This window comes from Brachycentrus maculatus, unplaced genomic scaffold (genome assembly GCF_059751285.1).
Source record: "Brachycentrus maculatus isolate JH-2025_06_01 unplaced genomic scaffold, ASM5975128v1 h1tg000295l, whole genome shotgun sequence".
Taxonomy (NCBI): Eukaryota; Metazoa; Arthropoda; class Insecta; order Trichoptera; family Brachycentridae; genus Brachycentrus; species Brachycentrus maculatus.
Window position 1 is genome coordinate 19383 of NW_028281046.1, and position 18118 is coordinate 37500.

An 18118-nucleotide genomic window follows, 5' to 3' on the forward strand; every position below is an offset into this window, starting at 1 on the left:
TATATTTATTTTATTTTTCCAGATGTTATAACGCAAAACCATCCGATAATTCATATATACACGTCCAGTGAAAAAAACCTAACGCTTACTTTGAAAGTAGAACTTGTAAAGGACTTTTACCTGTCTGTAAACACCGAGAAAAATGTCACCACCAGCCCCTCAAAACCCGTCATATTCTTCTACTCCTTCGAGTACGGAGCCATGGACGGGACACTGGACCTGGAGAACATCGCTTGGTGGTGGAATTCCACCGAAAAGACTGATCGACCCGCGATTGAAGGTCAGACGGGTGATCAGTCCGCCTTCGGGGCGGGAGAGGCCAGTAACCGGTCCAGCTCGATCCCCAACGGCCTCACTTGGGACTTGGCCCGGGAGGTGTTCCGGGCAAGCGTACGCAACAAACGCAAGGAGAGTTTGAAGACGGTGTTGATCAGACTGGACTCTAATGACGATACTTGCATGCTGATCTCCATACAGAATGCGTCGGTAAGTCTTGCACGTACACACACACACACACACACACACACACACACACACAAATATTTATGGACATCATTATTCTTCTTTACAACAAAAATTGTATTTGTAAAGTATCGATTTTTAAAAATCAATTTAATAATCAGAATTATTAATTCCATTCAATTCAAATCCTAATCCGAACCCCAATGGTGCATAGGGCACTGCATCATATAAACGCAGTGTTATCTTGATCGTTAACGCATGAAGGAAAGGTGATCAGCCTTCCGCTTCAGGTACCAGTCCAGGGTAATATTGAATAAATATTACAGTGAAAAAATCACTTGTATTTATTTCGCCCCCTTCCTGGGAATCGAACCCGGGACCTCCAGAACGGTAGCGGAGCGTGCTAACCATTGCACTACGGAAGTGATTTTTTCACTCTAATATTTATTTAATATTTCCCTGGACTGGTAGCTGAAGCGGAGGGCTGATGACCCCTCCTTCATGTGTTATAACAATCAAGATGATACTGCATTTATATGATGCAGTATCTTATGCACCTTTAGGGTACGGATAAGGGTTAGAAGTGAAGAAGTGAAGTGGCCAGATACTAACTTGAATTTCGCTTCCACTGTTTGTCATTCACCGACTATACTCAGCGGAACTTCGAGACGCCGGACTGACCTGGAAAGAAGGCAAGGAGATGGCGCGTGACAGGGTGACTTGGAGACGTCTCGTGTTGGCCATATGCTCCACCTAGGGAGCGAACATGGAACGAAAAAGAAGATGAAGTTTGTCTGATACAAAAGTACATTTTCTGATTTCAGTGTCCAGTGTTTGACACGGAGCGCGATATCGCCTACGAAGGATTTTACGCCACCATCAGCAAGAGAGGCGGCATCACTGTGACGGTGAGTTCACCGCGCTAACCATCACCCCGCTTCCCCGCAGGGGTAGGCAGAGGAGTAGATCCCCACACTACCTGTCTATGCAAACATTCAACAAGGTTGAGTTACAACATTTTGAGTGTGTCCAAATACTTGTTCACAAAATCTGGCATCTGATTATCTCCAATGGCAGGAGTTATTTTCATATTATTTTTTGACATTTCATCAAAGATGAAGAAGAATATGGAAGTCTGGGCATTTACGGGGCTGACTACCGTCATAGGCTGGTTTAAGTGATCACTTTACACACGTATAACATTCACTAATTCTACCCATTATTGACAACCACACTACTCAAATTCTTGGAAGTTCTATATATGTGAACCAATTTAGAAACCTTGTTCTTGAATCACTAGAACTTCACTAGAGACATCTATTGGTGAGATGTAAAGAAGCTTTTTACTAAGCAGAAACTCTTATATTAGTATGTGAGGTCCGAATCCTGGATTATAATCACACACATGAGAAATGCCAGAAAATACCATTTTCGTTTTTATTATTTAAGCTTATAATTTGACCAGATAATTTATTTACAACATTTTGAGTGTGTCCAAATACTTGTTCACGAAATCTGGATTATCTCCAATTAATTGGAGATAATCCAGATTTTGTGAACAAGTATTTGGACACACTCAAAATGTTGTAAATTAATTTCATGATTATGGATAAATGACTGCACGACTGGCGCGCCTCCATTTATTTGGTAAAAAAAAAACTAACTAACTAACCATCACGCCGCTTCCCCGCAGGGGTAGGCAGAGAGAATAGAGCGCCACACCACTCTGTCCTTGCAAACATTCTTCGCCTCTTCCACGTTCATGCATCTCCTCATACATACCCGCCGATTGTTACGACTCCTAACCTGACCGCTTTCAAGTATTTGGCATACCTGATCGAGCCATGTTTTTCTCGGTCTTCCTCTGCTTCTTTTCCCACTAACATTCGCCTCATAAATTTGTTTTTTATTTGGTAAGTTTTATAAATAAACGTTTTTACACTTTCAATAGCGATATGTTTAGAAGGTTTTATTTTTGTGGTAAAATTCGCGGCGTGCTGGGTACCGCCGTACACGTACCTGCCGGCAGTTAACCAGTTAAAAGTGACCTGTATGATTTTTTCATTTTCAGCAAGCCCGCTACCCACTCGGATTCTACATCGTGTTGCTTGTCCGGGAAAACGATGCCGACTGCTCTCCGGAAAAGAACTCCTCGAACTTCGCAAAGTTCTTCGACTGGAAGATCCAGGACTTTGCCTGGACCGAGCCGGGTGTGCGACCCCTTCCCCTCGGCCGTACCAAGTCAATCACGTACGTACAGCAGAACCCCCCTTGCTACTTGGTCCGTTTAATCCAATCGACCATGCTCTAACACAGTGTTAGGCAAACTTTTGCTATTCAAGGTACACAGGCCAAATGAAGAAATTTTAAAAGTACACCAAAAAAAAAAAACTAAATACGTGTCATAGTAGATTTTAAGAAGTAGTGGTATTTCTTCTTCTTCTCACCATTATCCGCTGCCAATGGTGCATAGGGCACTGCATCGTATTGACGCAGTGTTATTTTGATCATTAACAGATGAAGGCAAGGCGCGCTTCAGTGACCAGTACAGGGTAATATTAAATAAATATTACAGCGTTAAAAAACTAATATTTATTTTCTCTCCCCCCGGGGAATCGAACCCGGGACCTCCAGCACGGCAGCTATACACGCTAGCCATTACACCATGGAGGTGGACATTGGTATTTACGAAGTAAAAAAAAATGGATAGGTTTTACCACAAAGTGACTGAGTATGTAGCTTGTGGCTTACTCCAATCGAACACGGGTGAAATTCGTTCAGAACCAAACCTGATGTGACTATTCCTTTCGTATGTTAGTTGTAATTTAATAGATTAAAATTAATTTATTTTTTTATTGAACGACTAATGCCTTTAACATGATTATTACATACATACAGTATCTAATATAAAAATACACTTATAAAAAACAAAAAGTCGAAAAGTAGAACTTCACTAGAGACATCTATTGGTGAGATGAAAAAAAAATAATCCAGATTTAAACAAGTATAGTATTTTGTCACACTTAAAATGTTGTAAAAAATTAGCAATACTTATTTATTTTTTTACAAAAATGTTAATAAAATTAGTATATAACCACTCACCGAGATTTTTACGTCTACCGGTTTCGAGACGTACCCGTCTCTTCGTCAGGACAATCACTAACACAGCATGCAAACAATACTACCCTCCACCATCGTAGCACCATTTACACACTCAAAACTACACAAAATGTCTAACACACGCGATTTTTGGTCGACCCGAAGACCAACATGCACTATAGTTTTCAATACAGACATGCGTTACGAGCCGAGGTTAAACGTATATTAGAATTAGATTTTGAATTACCTAACGTCCAAGTGACTCTGAAATCTAGCTACGGCTTATGCAACACCGTTTATCATGTTCCTACTCAGGCTTCAACTTTAAAAGTTTCATAGCCTATGCCTACTTGTGAGTGGATTTACTCTTTATGTTTAAAGTTACTATAATTTCATGTAATTCATGAGTGAAAATTCTAGGCAAAAACACTCGCTATCTCGCTAGAGGCATGAGTTTATACATTTCTTGATTCTAAGTTAGCAGTGAAGTTACTTAGGTGTATGATTTTAATTCTTGATTTTACTCAGGTAGTGAATTTACTTGTTTATTCTTATATCTATGTGTATACTTACATTTCTAGCTAATACTTACATTGCGCCTAGGAAGGCAACCTGCTTAACTTAATACTACACTTAACTAACTTATGGTTAAGTAGCGTCTGTGTGCGGGCGGCTGGAATGGGCGGGCTCGTCGGTGAGGGCGGCAGGTCCAGGCGTGTTGGTGATATGATAGTGTAGTGGAAGTCTGTATTTGTACCTAAAGGGCATTAACGAAGTATCCGTTCCATACGAACCGAGGTCGCGAATGAGAGGATTTCTTTGATGTTTATTTGTGTTTGCTTTTTGCGCGTTGAGTGAAAATTTCAAAAAGCATTGTTTTATTGTGTCGATTTTCCGGCGATCGTGTATTTTTATTAGAATTAGACTAGGAATCGAATCTATTTATATACTTGTAGGATGAGAGGAGTGGGGGGGGTTCGAATTGGATATTGACGAATCGTGTTTAATCGATGTCGAATCAAACAATGGACTATATGTAAAATTTATTTGGTTGTTAATAAGCAATACTCGGCAGGCTGAGGATCGTGCCGAGCATCACGTACCAGCAGTACTGGGTGGCCATCGTGGTGGCGCTGGCGGCCATCTTCTCCATCTACCTGGTGTTCCTCATCGGCCTCACCTGCCACCGCAGCCCGCCCAGGACCATGGACTCCGTGCGGGCAGAGGAGGTGCTCCGAGGTACGCCGGCAACTCTGCCATGTCTGACTAACTAACTATCCCGTGAACCTTAACCTTTTAACCGCGTTAACTTTGTTCCTGAGAGACGCCCGTGCGCGGCGGTATTTTGCAGTTTTTTTAAATTATTGCTTTTATCATGTATTTAGTTAAGAAATGATTTATTTTCCTAAACAAAAACGTTCAATGGGATTCATTGTGCCTTTTTGGTACTCTATAATACACTTGTGTCACATTATTCTTGAAATATATCGTAATATAAACAAATAAGATCGTAACATAAATAAATTAAAGCGCGCATCGTGCGTCACTCTTACCCACTGGCGATGCGTAGCGTCGAGAGTGAGACAGATACAGGGCATGATTATGGCGCGGACTAATTATCGACGGAGCGGAGAAAAATCAGGGATCTGTTCTTTTATTTATCCTTGTGATGTTACAAATTATTAGTCAGATATTTCAACAGATGTCGTAAGGCCGAGGATTGACGTATTATTTTATCCAAAGTTCCATAACCCTTATCCGCACCTAATGGTGCATAGGGCACTGCATCAAATTGACGCAGCGTTATCTTGATCATTACTTACATGAAGGCAAGGTGATCACTCTTGCGCTTCAGGAACCAGTCCAGGGTAATATTAAATAAATATTACAGTGTTAAATCACTAATATTTATTTTCACCCCCCCCTGGGAATCGAACCCGGGACCTCCAGCACGGTAGCTTAACACGCTGACCATTACACCGCGGAGGCGGACAAAGTTCCACACCATGAAAAAATCCCTCCGAGTTGAACTGAGGTTGGAAACTTGGAGCAAAGTAAAAACACATACGGTTATGCGAGCCGCGTGGATCTGGTTAGTGGAATCTCTAGTCCGGAGCATACTGTTATATCATCATCATACCCTCATTCGCCGGATGGTGGGCACTGCATCATATGATATAGGAACGTAAAATAATAATATTAAATATTATTAAACCATATCCGCTCCCTAAGTGGAGCATTTAGAGCCCACAAACTGTCTCCCGGCTTTTCTGTCGGCTGCCAGCTCCCTTGCATTCTCCCAAATCATGTCCACGTCCCGAAGTTCTGATGAGAACTGCCGACGAATCGTCAGCAGTGTTCGGGGACCTGATGCCTTGTAGAGGAGGCGAGCTTGATGGCGGCTCTCGGGAGGCATGCGGAGTACATGGCCGAGCCGACTGAATCGCCTTTTCTTGACGACAGTTGTGACCAAGATTTGCTGCGTCCTACGCCTTATTTCTTCATTCCTCACAAAGTCAAACCACCGCACGCCTAAAATTCTCCGCAGACACCTATTCTCGAAGCTTAGTACACAGCTGCTCTGGGCCCTTGTAAGGTGCCATGTTTCACAGCCGTATAAGAGAACAGAAGCAATGCAGGCATTGTATAGGTGGCATTTGGTCTTCAATATAAAATCACTTCAATATGTCAATATTAAATAGTCATAAAAATATGCCTTTTTTTTCAGTCACTGGAAATGGCTCTTCTATAATGAGCAGTCCAACAACTCGCTCCGCGTGCTCAGCTCTAGACATAGCTACCAACAATTTTGGGATAAGTAAGTATAACCTCCGTCCGCCTCCGTAGTGTAATGGTCAGCACGCTTGGCTACCATTCTCGAGGTCCCGGGTTCGATTCCCAGGGGGGGGGTCAAATAAATACAAGTGATTTTTACACTCTAATATTTATTCAATATTACCCTGGACTGGTACCTGAAGCGGAAGGCTGATCACCTTTCCTTCGTGTGTTAACGATCAAGATAACACTGTGTTTATATAATGCAGTGCCCTATGCACCATTGGGGTGCGGATAAGGGTTTGAAAAAATGAAAATGAAAGTATAACCTTGATTAGCTATGCAATACTTAGATGATCACTTCAATAGAACAACAAAATTGTTTTTAAAGTTGTTCCGTCCGCATCTTCTTTCTTCTTCGTCTATGTTGAGATGTCAAAAAATAATATGAAAATAACTCCTGTAATTGGAGATAATTCAGATTTGTGAAGAAGCATTTGGACGCACTCAAACTGTTGTTAACCTGTACAGGAGTGAGTTTTTTTATATACATTTTTTTTTTTTTTTTAAATCTATCAGTTCTTTCATACAATTATCCATGTATAGGTTAAACTGCCACAGCGACATTACACATCCCTGTTTGACACCTTGAGAGATGCTAAACCAGGATGAAAATGTACATATTATAGTCTAAAGAAATAGGTACCTACAATAATAGTAGTTGGGTAGATGGCACAAAAATTAAAACATCTATAATATGAAATTGAGTTTCATTATATTTATAAGATTTCAGAATTGAAACAGAGAACAGCAAAAAAGAGAATATTTGTGGTTTCGGATAATGATAGAGGATCGACTCACGGCGCCCCTCTTTACTTTCTACGGCGCACACTTTGGGAACCTCTGGGTTCATGTGTTCATCTTGTTTGTGCTGTTCGCAGGGAGGGTGAGCTACGACTCCTTGAGCGAGCAGCCAGGCTCCAACGATGTGTTCCTGAACGAGCTCTGCACCAAGGACACGCAGGCCCTGGATCGCCGGTCTTCCGTGTTCCTGTGGAACGTCCTCACGGTGGCCGTCTTCTACGGCCTTCCGGTCGTCCAGCTGGTCATCACCTACCAGAGGGTACGTGACACTTTCCTTACTCTACCTTACCAAGTAGTACCTAAGTTACCTTGCTGCCTACCTGATTGCCTACCTTAGTAAGTAGTACCTAGCTTACCTTGATGAAGCCAACAACACCTAGTTGAAGCTTGTCAGGAGCTTGGTCTACTCTATTTTTCTCTATGCTGCTGAAACATGGACCATAAAAGCAGCAGAAAGGAGAAAAATTGATGCCTTCGAAATGTGGTGTTGGAGGCGCATGCTCCGAATTCCATGGACAGCTAGACGCACCAACGAGTCCATTCGCCAGGAACTACGCTTGGATGGCTTGACTCTGGCCAATATCTGTACCCGACGGATTCTCCAGTTCTTTGGACACATTGCGCGTGGCAACGAGGATAGTCTGGAACGCGACTAGTTGTTATCGGTAGCCTGGAGGGAAAGAGAGGGAGAGGAAGATCCCCGCACGATGGATTGATGGAGTTAAGGCAGCAGCAGGCACCTCGGTGGTTGGAGCGCTACGTGCAGCGCAGTCCAGGGATAACTGGAGAAGAGTAACGCCACTGATAACTAGGTAGCTCTTAGTGGTTTTTAGTAAAGACAAGTCTAGAATGCCCTTGTCACCAATGTTCCCCCCGTCCCTCGCCAGTGGCCAGCTGTGATTGGTCGGGTTTGTGTGCAGGTCCTGAACCAGACGGGCAACCAGGACCAGTGCTACTACAACTTCCTATGCGCCCACCCCCTCGGGCTGCTGTCGGACTTCAACCACGTGTACTCCAACCTCGGCTACGTCTTGCTCGGGGCGCTCTTCATCATCTTCGTCTGGAGGAACCGCAGACGCCACGTCGACACTCGCTTCGACAAGGTACTTTTATATTATTTATTGATTCGGCATATGGGTTCTAGTTGAACACCAACTTAATTTAACAGAAGGGAAGCAAGATGAAAGCGGATTACTTTTAACACAGATTTATTCAGTTCTAGAAAATTACAATCAAGAAATATTTAAGAATAATCGCGTGATTCTAATGTGAGAACAGTTGGAGGACGTGTTGATCACTGGACGGGCGGTGACGGAATGTGTGGTTCTGGTTCCTGTTCGGGCCGAGCTCGGTTTGGGTGTTAGATTATGCTCGTTCATTCGATTGTTGTGGGTTGCCACAGGCATAAGCTTTGTGGAATGACACGATTATTTTATTCAAATTAAACACTTGAATATACCACTTTAATAAGTTTTATTCATATATACGACTAGTGTCGAAAATGACAAATTTTTTCATCTTCTGGTAAAAATTAAAACGTTTTAATTTATGTAAAAATTAAAAATCATCAGAATTGACACTAAAATCACTGTCGTCAGATTCGGCAGTGACGGCAACTCGGGGATTATTGGACAACCCTGAGCGCCATCAGTTGTTCCGACGACAAAGCTCTCTTTAATTTACGTTTAAAGTGGTAAAAACAAATTCGGTTTTAATTCTAAGTATGCAAAGATATTCTTAATAGATGTCACTATGCGTTCAATATATTTGTACATTTTAACCTTTTAACCGCGTTAACTTTGTTCCTAAGAGACGCCCGTGCGCGGCGGTATTTCGCCGTTTTTTAAATGATTACTTTTATCGTGTATCTAGTTAAGAAACGATTTATTTTCCTGAACAAAAACGTTCAATAGGATTCATTGTGCTTTTTTGGTACTCTATAATACACGTGTGTCACATTATTCTTGAAATATATCGTAATATAAACAAATAAGATCGTAACATAAATAAATCAAAGCGCGCATCGTGTGTCACTCTTACCCACTGGCGATGCGTAGCGTCGAGAGTGAGACAGATATAGGGCATGATTATGGCGCGGACTAATTACCGACCGCAAGAAAAATCAGGGATCTGTTCTTTTATTTATCCTTGTGATGTTACAAATTATTAGTCAGATATTTCAACAGATGTCATAAGGCCGAGGATTGACGTATTATTTTATCCAAAGTTCCACACCATGAAAAAATCCCTCCAAGTTGAACTGAGGTTGGAAACTTGGAGCAATGTAAAAACACAAACACTTATGTCAGCCGCGTATGGGGCATGTTTTGTTAAAACACATACGGTTATGCGAGCCGCGTGGATCCGGTTAAATCATTGATTTTACTTTAGTAAAACCTTATTTAAAACGGCGCGTCTTAAAACGTAATTTTTGTATGAGCGGCGCTCCGTTCACAGAAAATTATGCGTCTTGTGATGCTTTTGGTAGTCAACCGGTCAAAGAATGTTCTATCATGTTCTGTTGGCAGTACTACGGGATACCGCCGCACCACGGACTGTACTACGCCATGGGAGTTGCCCTGATGATGGAAGGCGTACTCTCCGGATCCTACCACGTCTGCCCCAACCACACCAACTTCCAGTTTGGTACGCATCCTTTGCGATATTTGGTCCTCTTGCTTATTTCATTAGTCAACCTGTGTAACGAGGCGTTGTCACGCTGATATTTAACCACTTCTGTGGTCAACCTTTTGGAAAATTAGTGGATCCAAAAAAGCCACCCTTTTTTCACTATTAAACTAACCATCACGCCGCTTATCCGCAGGGGTAGGCAGAGAGAATAGAATGCCGCACCACTCTGTCCTTGCAAACATTCTTCGCCTCTTCCACGTTCATGCATCTCCTCATACATACCCGCCGATTGTTTCGACTCCTAACCTAACCACTTTCAAGTATTTGGTATACTTGATCGTGACAAGTTTTTCTCGGTCTTCCTCTGCTCCTTTTTCCGATTACATTCGCCTCATAAATTTGTTTACCAAGTTATTAATTTTTTCACTATTATTTTTTCACAATAAATCAGTATAAAACATAAATAAACAATATTTGTAATGAAAAAAAACAAAGAAAGAATGAATATATCTAGACTGATGGGGGAATGACCCGAGCTGGATTTGGATAAATCTCTTTTTAAAGTTTGGTGTACGATGTGCCCGAACTGGATTCGGGCAGATCACTGTGTCAGCAAAATAACTAACTAACTAACTAACTAACTAACCATCACGCCGCTTCACCGTAGGGGTAGGCAGAGAGAATAGAGCTCCACACCACTCTGTCCTTGCAAACATTCTTCGCCTCTTCCACGTTCATGCATCTCCTCATACATACCCACCGATTGTTACGACTCCTAACCTGACCACTTTCAAGTATTTAGCATACCTGATTGTGCCATATTTTTCTCGGTCTTCCTCTGCTTCTTTTCCCGCTAACATTCGCCTCATAAATTTGTTTTACCGTTCTTTCCTCACTCATTCGTTCCACATGTCCAAACCATCTCAACACACCTTTCTTAATTTTATCGATAATGCTTATCTCAGCTTTGCATTCCTTCCTAATTTCACTATTTGCACATCTATCATACATCGTTTTGTCGCACATTCTTCTGAGAGATCGCATTTCGACTGCATTCAGTCTACTTTCATCCTTCGTCAGCAAAATACCTACCCGAATTGTATTCGGGCAAATCAGAGGGGTTAAAAGAATATTGATACCTAACCAGTCTGTGCAACGGCCATCACTACCCAGATATTTACTTACCTAACGGAGATATGTTGTACTGCAGATACGTCGTTCATGTACATCATGGCTGTGCTGTGCATGGTGAAGATCTACCAGACCAGGCATCCGGACATCAACGCTCGGGCCCACGGGACCTTCGGAGTGCTGGCGTGCGCCGTCTTCATAGGTAACCAGCTCTCCACATCTTCTTCAGCATATATCGTGGATATGTACTGGCAATAATGCCAACTCTAAAATCCCTATTATTTTTTGACATCTCATCAAAGATGAAAAAGAATATGGAAGTCTGGGCATTTACGGGGCTGACGACTCTTTACACGATCACTTTACACACGCGTAACATTCACCAATGCTACCCATTATTGACAACCACACTACTCAAATTCTTGGATGTTCTATATATTTGAACCGATTTAGAAACCTTGTTCTTGAATCACTAGAATTTCACTAGAGACATCTATTGGTGAGATGTAAAGAAGCTTTTTACTAAGCAGAAACTCTTATATTAGTATGTGGATCCGAATCCTGGATTTGGACCCATTAAAAATGTTGGATCTAAAATCCCTGTTTTAATAATCCATGTTCTTTTTTTAAAAAAGAGAAATATTTGTGTTTTTATTATTTACACAAATATTTCAATTTCATTCTATTCTGTGAGCCTAAGCGGCTCATTGTTAAAATAGGTATCAAATTGTGGTGGAGTGAAAATGAAAAAATGAGTGGATTCAAACCGAGAAACTCTAACTCAAGAGTCCGCGACACTAACCGCGGGACCACAACCCGACACTTAAAAGCTTTCTTTTTTTCACCCTTATCCGCACCCAATGGTGCATAGGGCACTGCATCAAATCGACGCAGAGTTATCTTCATTATTACTTACACGAAGGCAAGGTGATCACTCTTGCGCTTCAGGAACCAGTCCAGGGTAGGTAATATTAAATAAATATTTCAGTGTAAAATCACTAATATATATTTTCACCCCCCTGGTAATTGAACCCGGGACCTCCAGCACGGTAGCTAAACACGCTGACCGTTACACCACGCAGGCGGACGAGCCTTTAGCCTGAATAAAATACCCGCCATTCAACTTTAAGTTGAATTTACTTGTAAAATTACATATATATATATGACATTTCAAACTGCTTAGTGTATTTTGCAATTTATAGAACATTGAAAGCATTATAATATAATACAGTGAAACCTCCATCAATCGTTTTTATAGGGGCCTATTAAAATAAACTATGAATGCGGGAAAACAATGAATGCGGGATTAAGAGGTCAATACGCAAATAGATACGACCGAGTAAAGATACCGTCCTCCCAATCTGCATAACCATTCGTAGGCTAAAATTCTAAGAAGAATACATAATAATAATAATAATAAAATTGGATAACTTATATATCGCCATTTTCGTAAAAAAAATACCTCAAGGGCGCTTCACTGTGAATGAATTGGGTAAAATATTATGGTGGAAATGATTTAGCAAACAAATGTGTTTTTAGTCTTTTTCTAAAGATCATCTCACTCTCACTATTTCTAACCATTGGTGGAAGAGCATTCCACGCCGTCGGTCCTGCAACAGCAAAGGCACGCTCGCCAAATTTAGTGCGTTGGTTGCGAGCTGGTAAGATAACTTTGCCCATTGCAGATGTTGTAGCCGATGGAAGCGTGAGACGTCTATCAACCAATTCATCTGGAATACACAGCTCCTTAAGATACTCTGGAGCCATATTGTGTATTGATTTATACATGAGTAGGCAGAGTTTGTACTCGACCCTTTGGGGAAAGCGTAACCAGTGGAGTTTGTGAAGTAGTGGGGTGATGTGACTGAATTTAGAAATTCCAAAAATTAGTCTCGCTGCTGCGTTTAACACTGATTGCAGTCGAGTCATTTTATTGTTTGGTAGACCCGTGTATATACCGTTTTTCATGTTTCAGATGCAAATGTATTTATTTAAAAATAAATACAAACCTGAATAGAAATTAAATAAATACTTTAGTTTTTTAACTGTTATATTTTCGTAAGTCAATAGTATATTTTCGTCTTTGCAAATAGTATTTTTTTCAGCATCGGTTATTGAATGTGCGTTGTAGAAAGTTTTCTTTCAAAGAGTGTGCACGCTTCTGGAGATGCAGGTACAGGCAGCGGCTCCTTTTCAATATCGACCTCTCCTGCTATCAGTTACACGAGCTTTCGATAGTTTCTATCCCATACGTTGCCGTTGAATGTAAGAAAATTTGAAATAATTTAAAAAAACAGACAAAATGTATTAAATATGCAGCTTAATTTGAACGATAAATGCGGTAAATGGTGATAGAGAAACGATCAATGCGGTTTAGTTTAGTATGAAATTAAGTCGGGATAGAAGAAATAAACAACACATCCGGGAAAACGATTATTCGAGGAACGATAGATAGAGGTTTCACTGTATAAGAATGAAATCTATATATAGTCTACAATAATGAATGTATGGACATGATTCATTGTTTCCCTGACAGGTGACACTTATTGTCACCATACTTCGATCAATACCACGTTCTTAATATTTTTTGTACTGGGCTCAAGTAACACATCAAAGTTCAAGTAGCCCCATTCTACGCTAATGAATTGAAATTGAATGTCGATAACACTGCTTCTCCGGCAGCATTGAGTAATTGCAGATTTATCTCCCAACTGTTGGCAGGTCTGATCGGGGTGCTGTACCCCAACTTCTACTTCTGGGTCATCTTCACCTTCATCCACATCAGCGCCTGCTTCGTGCTCACCTTGCAGATCTACTATTTGGGCCGCCTCAGAATCAGTAAGTGCAATAACAATCATTTTTGTTGATTTTAAACTGGACTTTCACCTATAGACCCCGAGAAGGTGAAGCTCGTACTACCAAGACAGGTCGTAAGCTGCATGACTCACGCAGGTCTTGAGAGTGAGATTAAAATAAAGAAATAATAATAGTCACAATCAGGTATGTCAAATACTTGAAAGCGGCCGGGTCAGGATTCCTAATAACTGTCGGGTTTGTATGAGGAGATGCATGAATGTAGAAGAGGCAAAGAATATTTGCAAAGACATAGTGGTGTGGCGTTCGATTCTCTCTGCCTACCCCTGCGGTGAAGCGGCGTGATGGTTAGTTAGTTAGCAATAATAAAATGAGTCTTGAGAGTAAAATAACTGTAGATTCACTGTAGGTTACTCCGCTTTCGTTTGATCCGATTTCCGGCCTTTGCTTATCGGATGGCCGCCGTCAGTCAGCTCTCGGCGGCGCGCTGGAATGGAAGTGGAATCTGTGACTCCAGTTACGAGCTGCGTACTACGATTTCCATACAAACATGAACTGGGATCTTTCGATGATCAGTCTAAGGTTGACTAAACTTGTCATTGTATCCCAGGTTTCAGCTGCTGTTCCAAGTGCATTTGCGGTGGTCTGTGTCGCCCGGCTTATAAGAGTCGCTGCATACTCGTCCTGCTAGCCAACCTGTGCAACTGGGCGTTGGCCGGATGGGGGTGAGTGCCAACGTTATACTATTTTCTGCTCACATTCGCCTTCTAACCCTTATCCGCACCCAATGAAATATAGGGCACTGCGTAGTATTGCCGCAGTGCTCTTTATCGTTACTTACACGAAAGCAAGATTATAACTCCTACGCTTCAGCAACCAATCCAGGGTAAAATTGAATATATTTTAGTTTTTTAAACCCTTATCCGCACCCCAATGGTGCATAGGGCACTGCTACATATAAATGCAGTGTTATCTTGAAAGTTTCAATCTTGAAGTTTGCACATGAAGGAAAGGTGATCAGCCCTCCGATTCAGGTACCAGTCCAGGGTAATATTGAATAAATATTACAGTGAAAAAATCACTTATATTTATTTGACCTCCCCTGGGAATCAAACCCGGGACCTTCAGAACTGTAGCAGAGCGTGCTGACCATTACACCACGGAGGCGGACTCAGAATATATATCCGAATGTAAAATCACTTGTGTTTACATACACTTGTTGCTAGCTGATGCTCTGTGAAGACATGTAAGGTAGCCACATGGGCACCTTGGTAGCTGATGTTCCATAAATTCATACACGGTAGCCTTATGGGCACCTTGTAGGCACCCATAGCTACACTGGTTGGTACCTGATGGCCCGTGAAGACATGCACGGTAGCCATTAGGGAAACTTGTATGCACATTTCCTAGTCGTACAGGAAAAAATTACCAACATTTTTTTGACATCTCATCGAAGATGAAGAAAGAAGTCTGGGCATTTACGGGGCTGACGACCGTCACATACTAATATAAGAGTTTGTGCTTATTAAAAAGCGAATGAAAAAGTGAATTTCTAGTGATTCAAGGACAAGGTTTCTAAATTGGTTCACACATATAGAACTTCCAAGAATTTGAGTAGTGTGGTTGTCAATAATGGGTAGAATTGGTGAATGTTACACGTGTGTAAAGTAATCACTTAAACCAGCCTATGACGGTTGTCAATGCAGTTAGTCATTTTTACCAAGTCAATATATTATACTTCCGAGTTTAAAATCCTTTGGGATGTTTTTCAGGGCAATATTAAGTTAGTAAGGTATCAAATAGTCAGTGATCACGTTTTTGTAAAACAATGCAATCGGTCACTTTCTCCTGTATGACTACGATTTGTATATGTCAATTACTTACTTATAACTCTTATCCGCACCTAATGGTGCATAGGGCACTGCATCAAATTAACGCAGTGTTATCTTGATCATTACTAACATGAAGGCAAGGTGATCACTCTTGCGCTTTAGGAACCAGTCCAGGGTAATATTAAATAAATATTACAGTGTTAAATCACTAATATTTATTTTCACCCCCCCTGGGAATCGAACCCGGGACCTCCAGCACGGTAGCTAAACACGCTGACCATTACACCACGGAGGCGGACAAGTGCATAGTCATATGTCAATAGTGCAGTCATAAAACATTTAAAAAAGTGTGGCAAAAACGTTTGAGTAACTTCAAGTAAAATCATTAGTATGGCTTGTATCACTCAATTTTGGTGCTTTGCAAATAAAAAAAAATTAAAATACTGCGGTGTATGAGCGGCGCTCGGTTCACAGAAAATTATGTGTCTTAACCTTTCCGGGAGTATAAAAATTGATGTCCAACTTTCTCTGGGGAGTGGGTTCTTTTTACATGAAAATAAATATTTTTTCATTAAATTGATGTATTACGAAGATAGAAATTAGGTGTATAATAATTATAATTACACCTATTCCAAATATGTTTCAATTTTGACAAAATTACACAGAAATATCCACAGATGTCATTGCTACACAAGTTACATTATACTGACAGACAGACTTCGACTTCATGAACGTCCATACTCCTTTAACCGGATCCACGCGGCTCGCATAACCGTATGTGTTTTAACAAAACATGCCCCATACGCGGCTGACATAAGCGTTTGTGTTTTTACATTGCTCCAAGTTTCCAACCTCAGTTCAACTTGGAGGGATTTTTTCATGGTGTGGAACTTTGGATAAAATAATACGTCAATCCTCGGCCTTATGACATCTGTTGAAATATCTGACTAATAATGTGTAACACAAGAATAAATAAAAGAACAGATCCCTGATTTTTCTCGAAGTCGATAATTAGTCCGCGCCATAATCATGCCCTATATCTGTCTCACTCTCGACGCTACGCATCGCCAGTGGGTAAGAGTGACACACGATGCGCGCTTTGATTTATTTATGTTACGATCTAATTAGTTTATATTACGATATATTTCAAGAATAATGTGACACACGTGTATTATAGAGTACCAAAAAGGCACAATGAATCCCATTTAACGTTTTTGTTTAGAAAAATAAATCGTTTCTTAACTAAATACATGATAAAAGTAATCATTTTAAAACAGGCAAAATACCGCTGCGCACGGGCGTCTCTCAGGAACAAAGTTTACGCGGTTAAAAGGTTAAGGAAAATTCGCACTGATGTTCATTTGCGTCCATACTCCCGGACTGGTTAACATGCTTTTGGCAGTTAACCAGTTAAAGAGAAATATTTGTTTTTTTTATTATGTACACAAATATTTCAATTTCCTATTTATAAAAAATTAAATAAAATATAAAGTATGGAAGTGAAACATGGAGTTGGCAAACGAAGGATGAAAGTAGACTGAATGCAGTCAAAATGCCATCTCTCAGAAGAATGTGCGACAAAACGATGTATGATAGATGTGCGAATAGTGAAATAAGGAAGGAATGCAAAACTGAGAAAAGCATTATCGATAAAATTAAGAAAGGTGTGTTGAGATGGTTTGGACATGTAGAACGAATGAGTGAGGAAAGAACGGTAAAACAAATGAATGACGCGAATGTTAGTGGGAAAAGAAGCAGAGGAAGACCGAGAAAAACATGGCACGATCAGGTATGCCAAATACTTGAAAGTGGTCAGGTTAGGAGTCGTAACAATCGGCGGGTATGTATGAGGAGATGCATGAACGTGGAAGAGGCGAAGAATGTTTGCAAGGACAGAGTGGTGTGGCGCTCTATTCTCTCTGCCAACCCCTGCGGAGAAGCGGCGTGATGGTTAGTTAGTTAGTTAAATAAAATATAATAAAAACTAGGATTTGTATAGTATATATTTATTCATTTTCCTCTATCTTATGACAGTGTTTGAGAAATGCGTTTGGTCTGCAGGCTGTACTCGCACAGCAAGGACTTTGCGACGCACCTGCTGTACATCTTCCTCATGAACCTGGCCCTGCACCTGTTCTGGTACCTCACCATGAAGCTGGTGCACCGCGAGCGCATCGGGTGGCCCGCCTGGGTGCTGCTGGTGCTCGGGGGCACCACCTGGGCCGGGGCACTCTACTTCTTCTTCGACAACAGCACCTCCTGGGCCGTGAGTCTCTCTCTCCGTATTCAGAGTGCATCTTCACACTCTCTGAATACTGCGAGTATTAAAAGTTCACTTTTTTTTAACATCTCAATATAGATGAAGATGGTCCTCCGGTATTACTTTACGCTAGGGTTTTATTTTATATATTAGTATGAGGTCAAGGGATCTTGCTTTCCATATTAGGTCTATTGTGACCTCCCTCTGTATCACAGCTTACTCTCAAGACCTGCTGAGTTTACTTTTTTTT

The 18118-nt window shown here is 41.1% G+C and overlaps 1 protein-coding gene across 2 annotated transcripts in view; it reads left to right on the forward strand.

Moving 5' to 3' along the window:
* LOC148304960 (SID1 transmembrane family member 1-like) overlaps positions 1-18118 on the forward strand; it is a 29311-nt gene that overhangs the window by 9560 nt on the left and 1633 nt on the right. Inside the window, exons 5-16 of one of the 2 annotated variants that reach the window (XM_088267443.1) lie at positions 23-486; positions 1287-1370; positions 2534-2712; positions 4637-4800; positions 6290-6379; positions 7278-7459; positions 8121-8303; positions 9729-9846; positions 11042-11164; positions 13684-13800; positions 14387-14501; positions 17670-17874. In XM_088267443.1, the coding sequence (XP_088123569.1) occupies positions 23-486; positions 1287-1370; positions 2534-2712; positions 4637-4800; positions 6290-6379; positions 7278-7459; positions 8121-8303; positions 9729-9846; positions 11042-11164; positions 13684-13800; positions 14387-14501; positions 17670-17874 (2024 nt within the window). The remainder of the gene's footprint in view (positions 1-22; positions 487-1286; positions 1371-2533; positions 2713-4636; positions 4801-6289; positions 6380-7277; positions 7460-8120; positions 8304-9728; positions 9847-11041; positions 11165-13683; positions 13801-14386; positions 14502-17669; positions 17875-18118) is intronic. The other variant, XM_088267444.1, reaches the window with a different exon arrangement.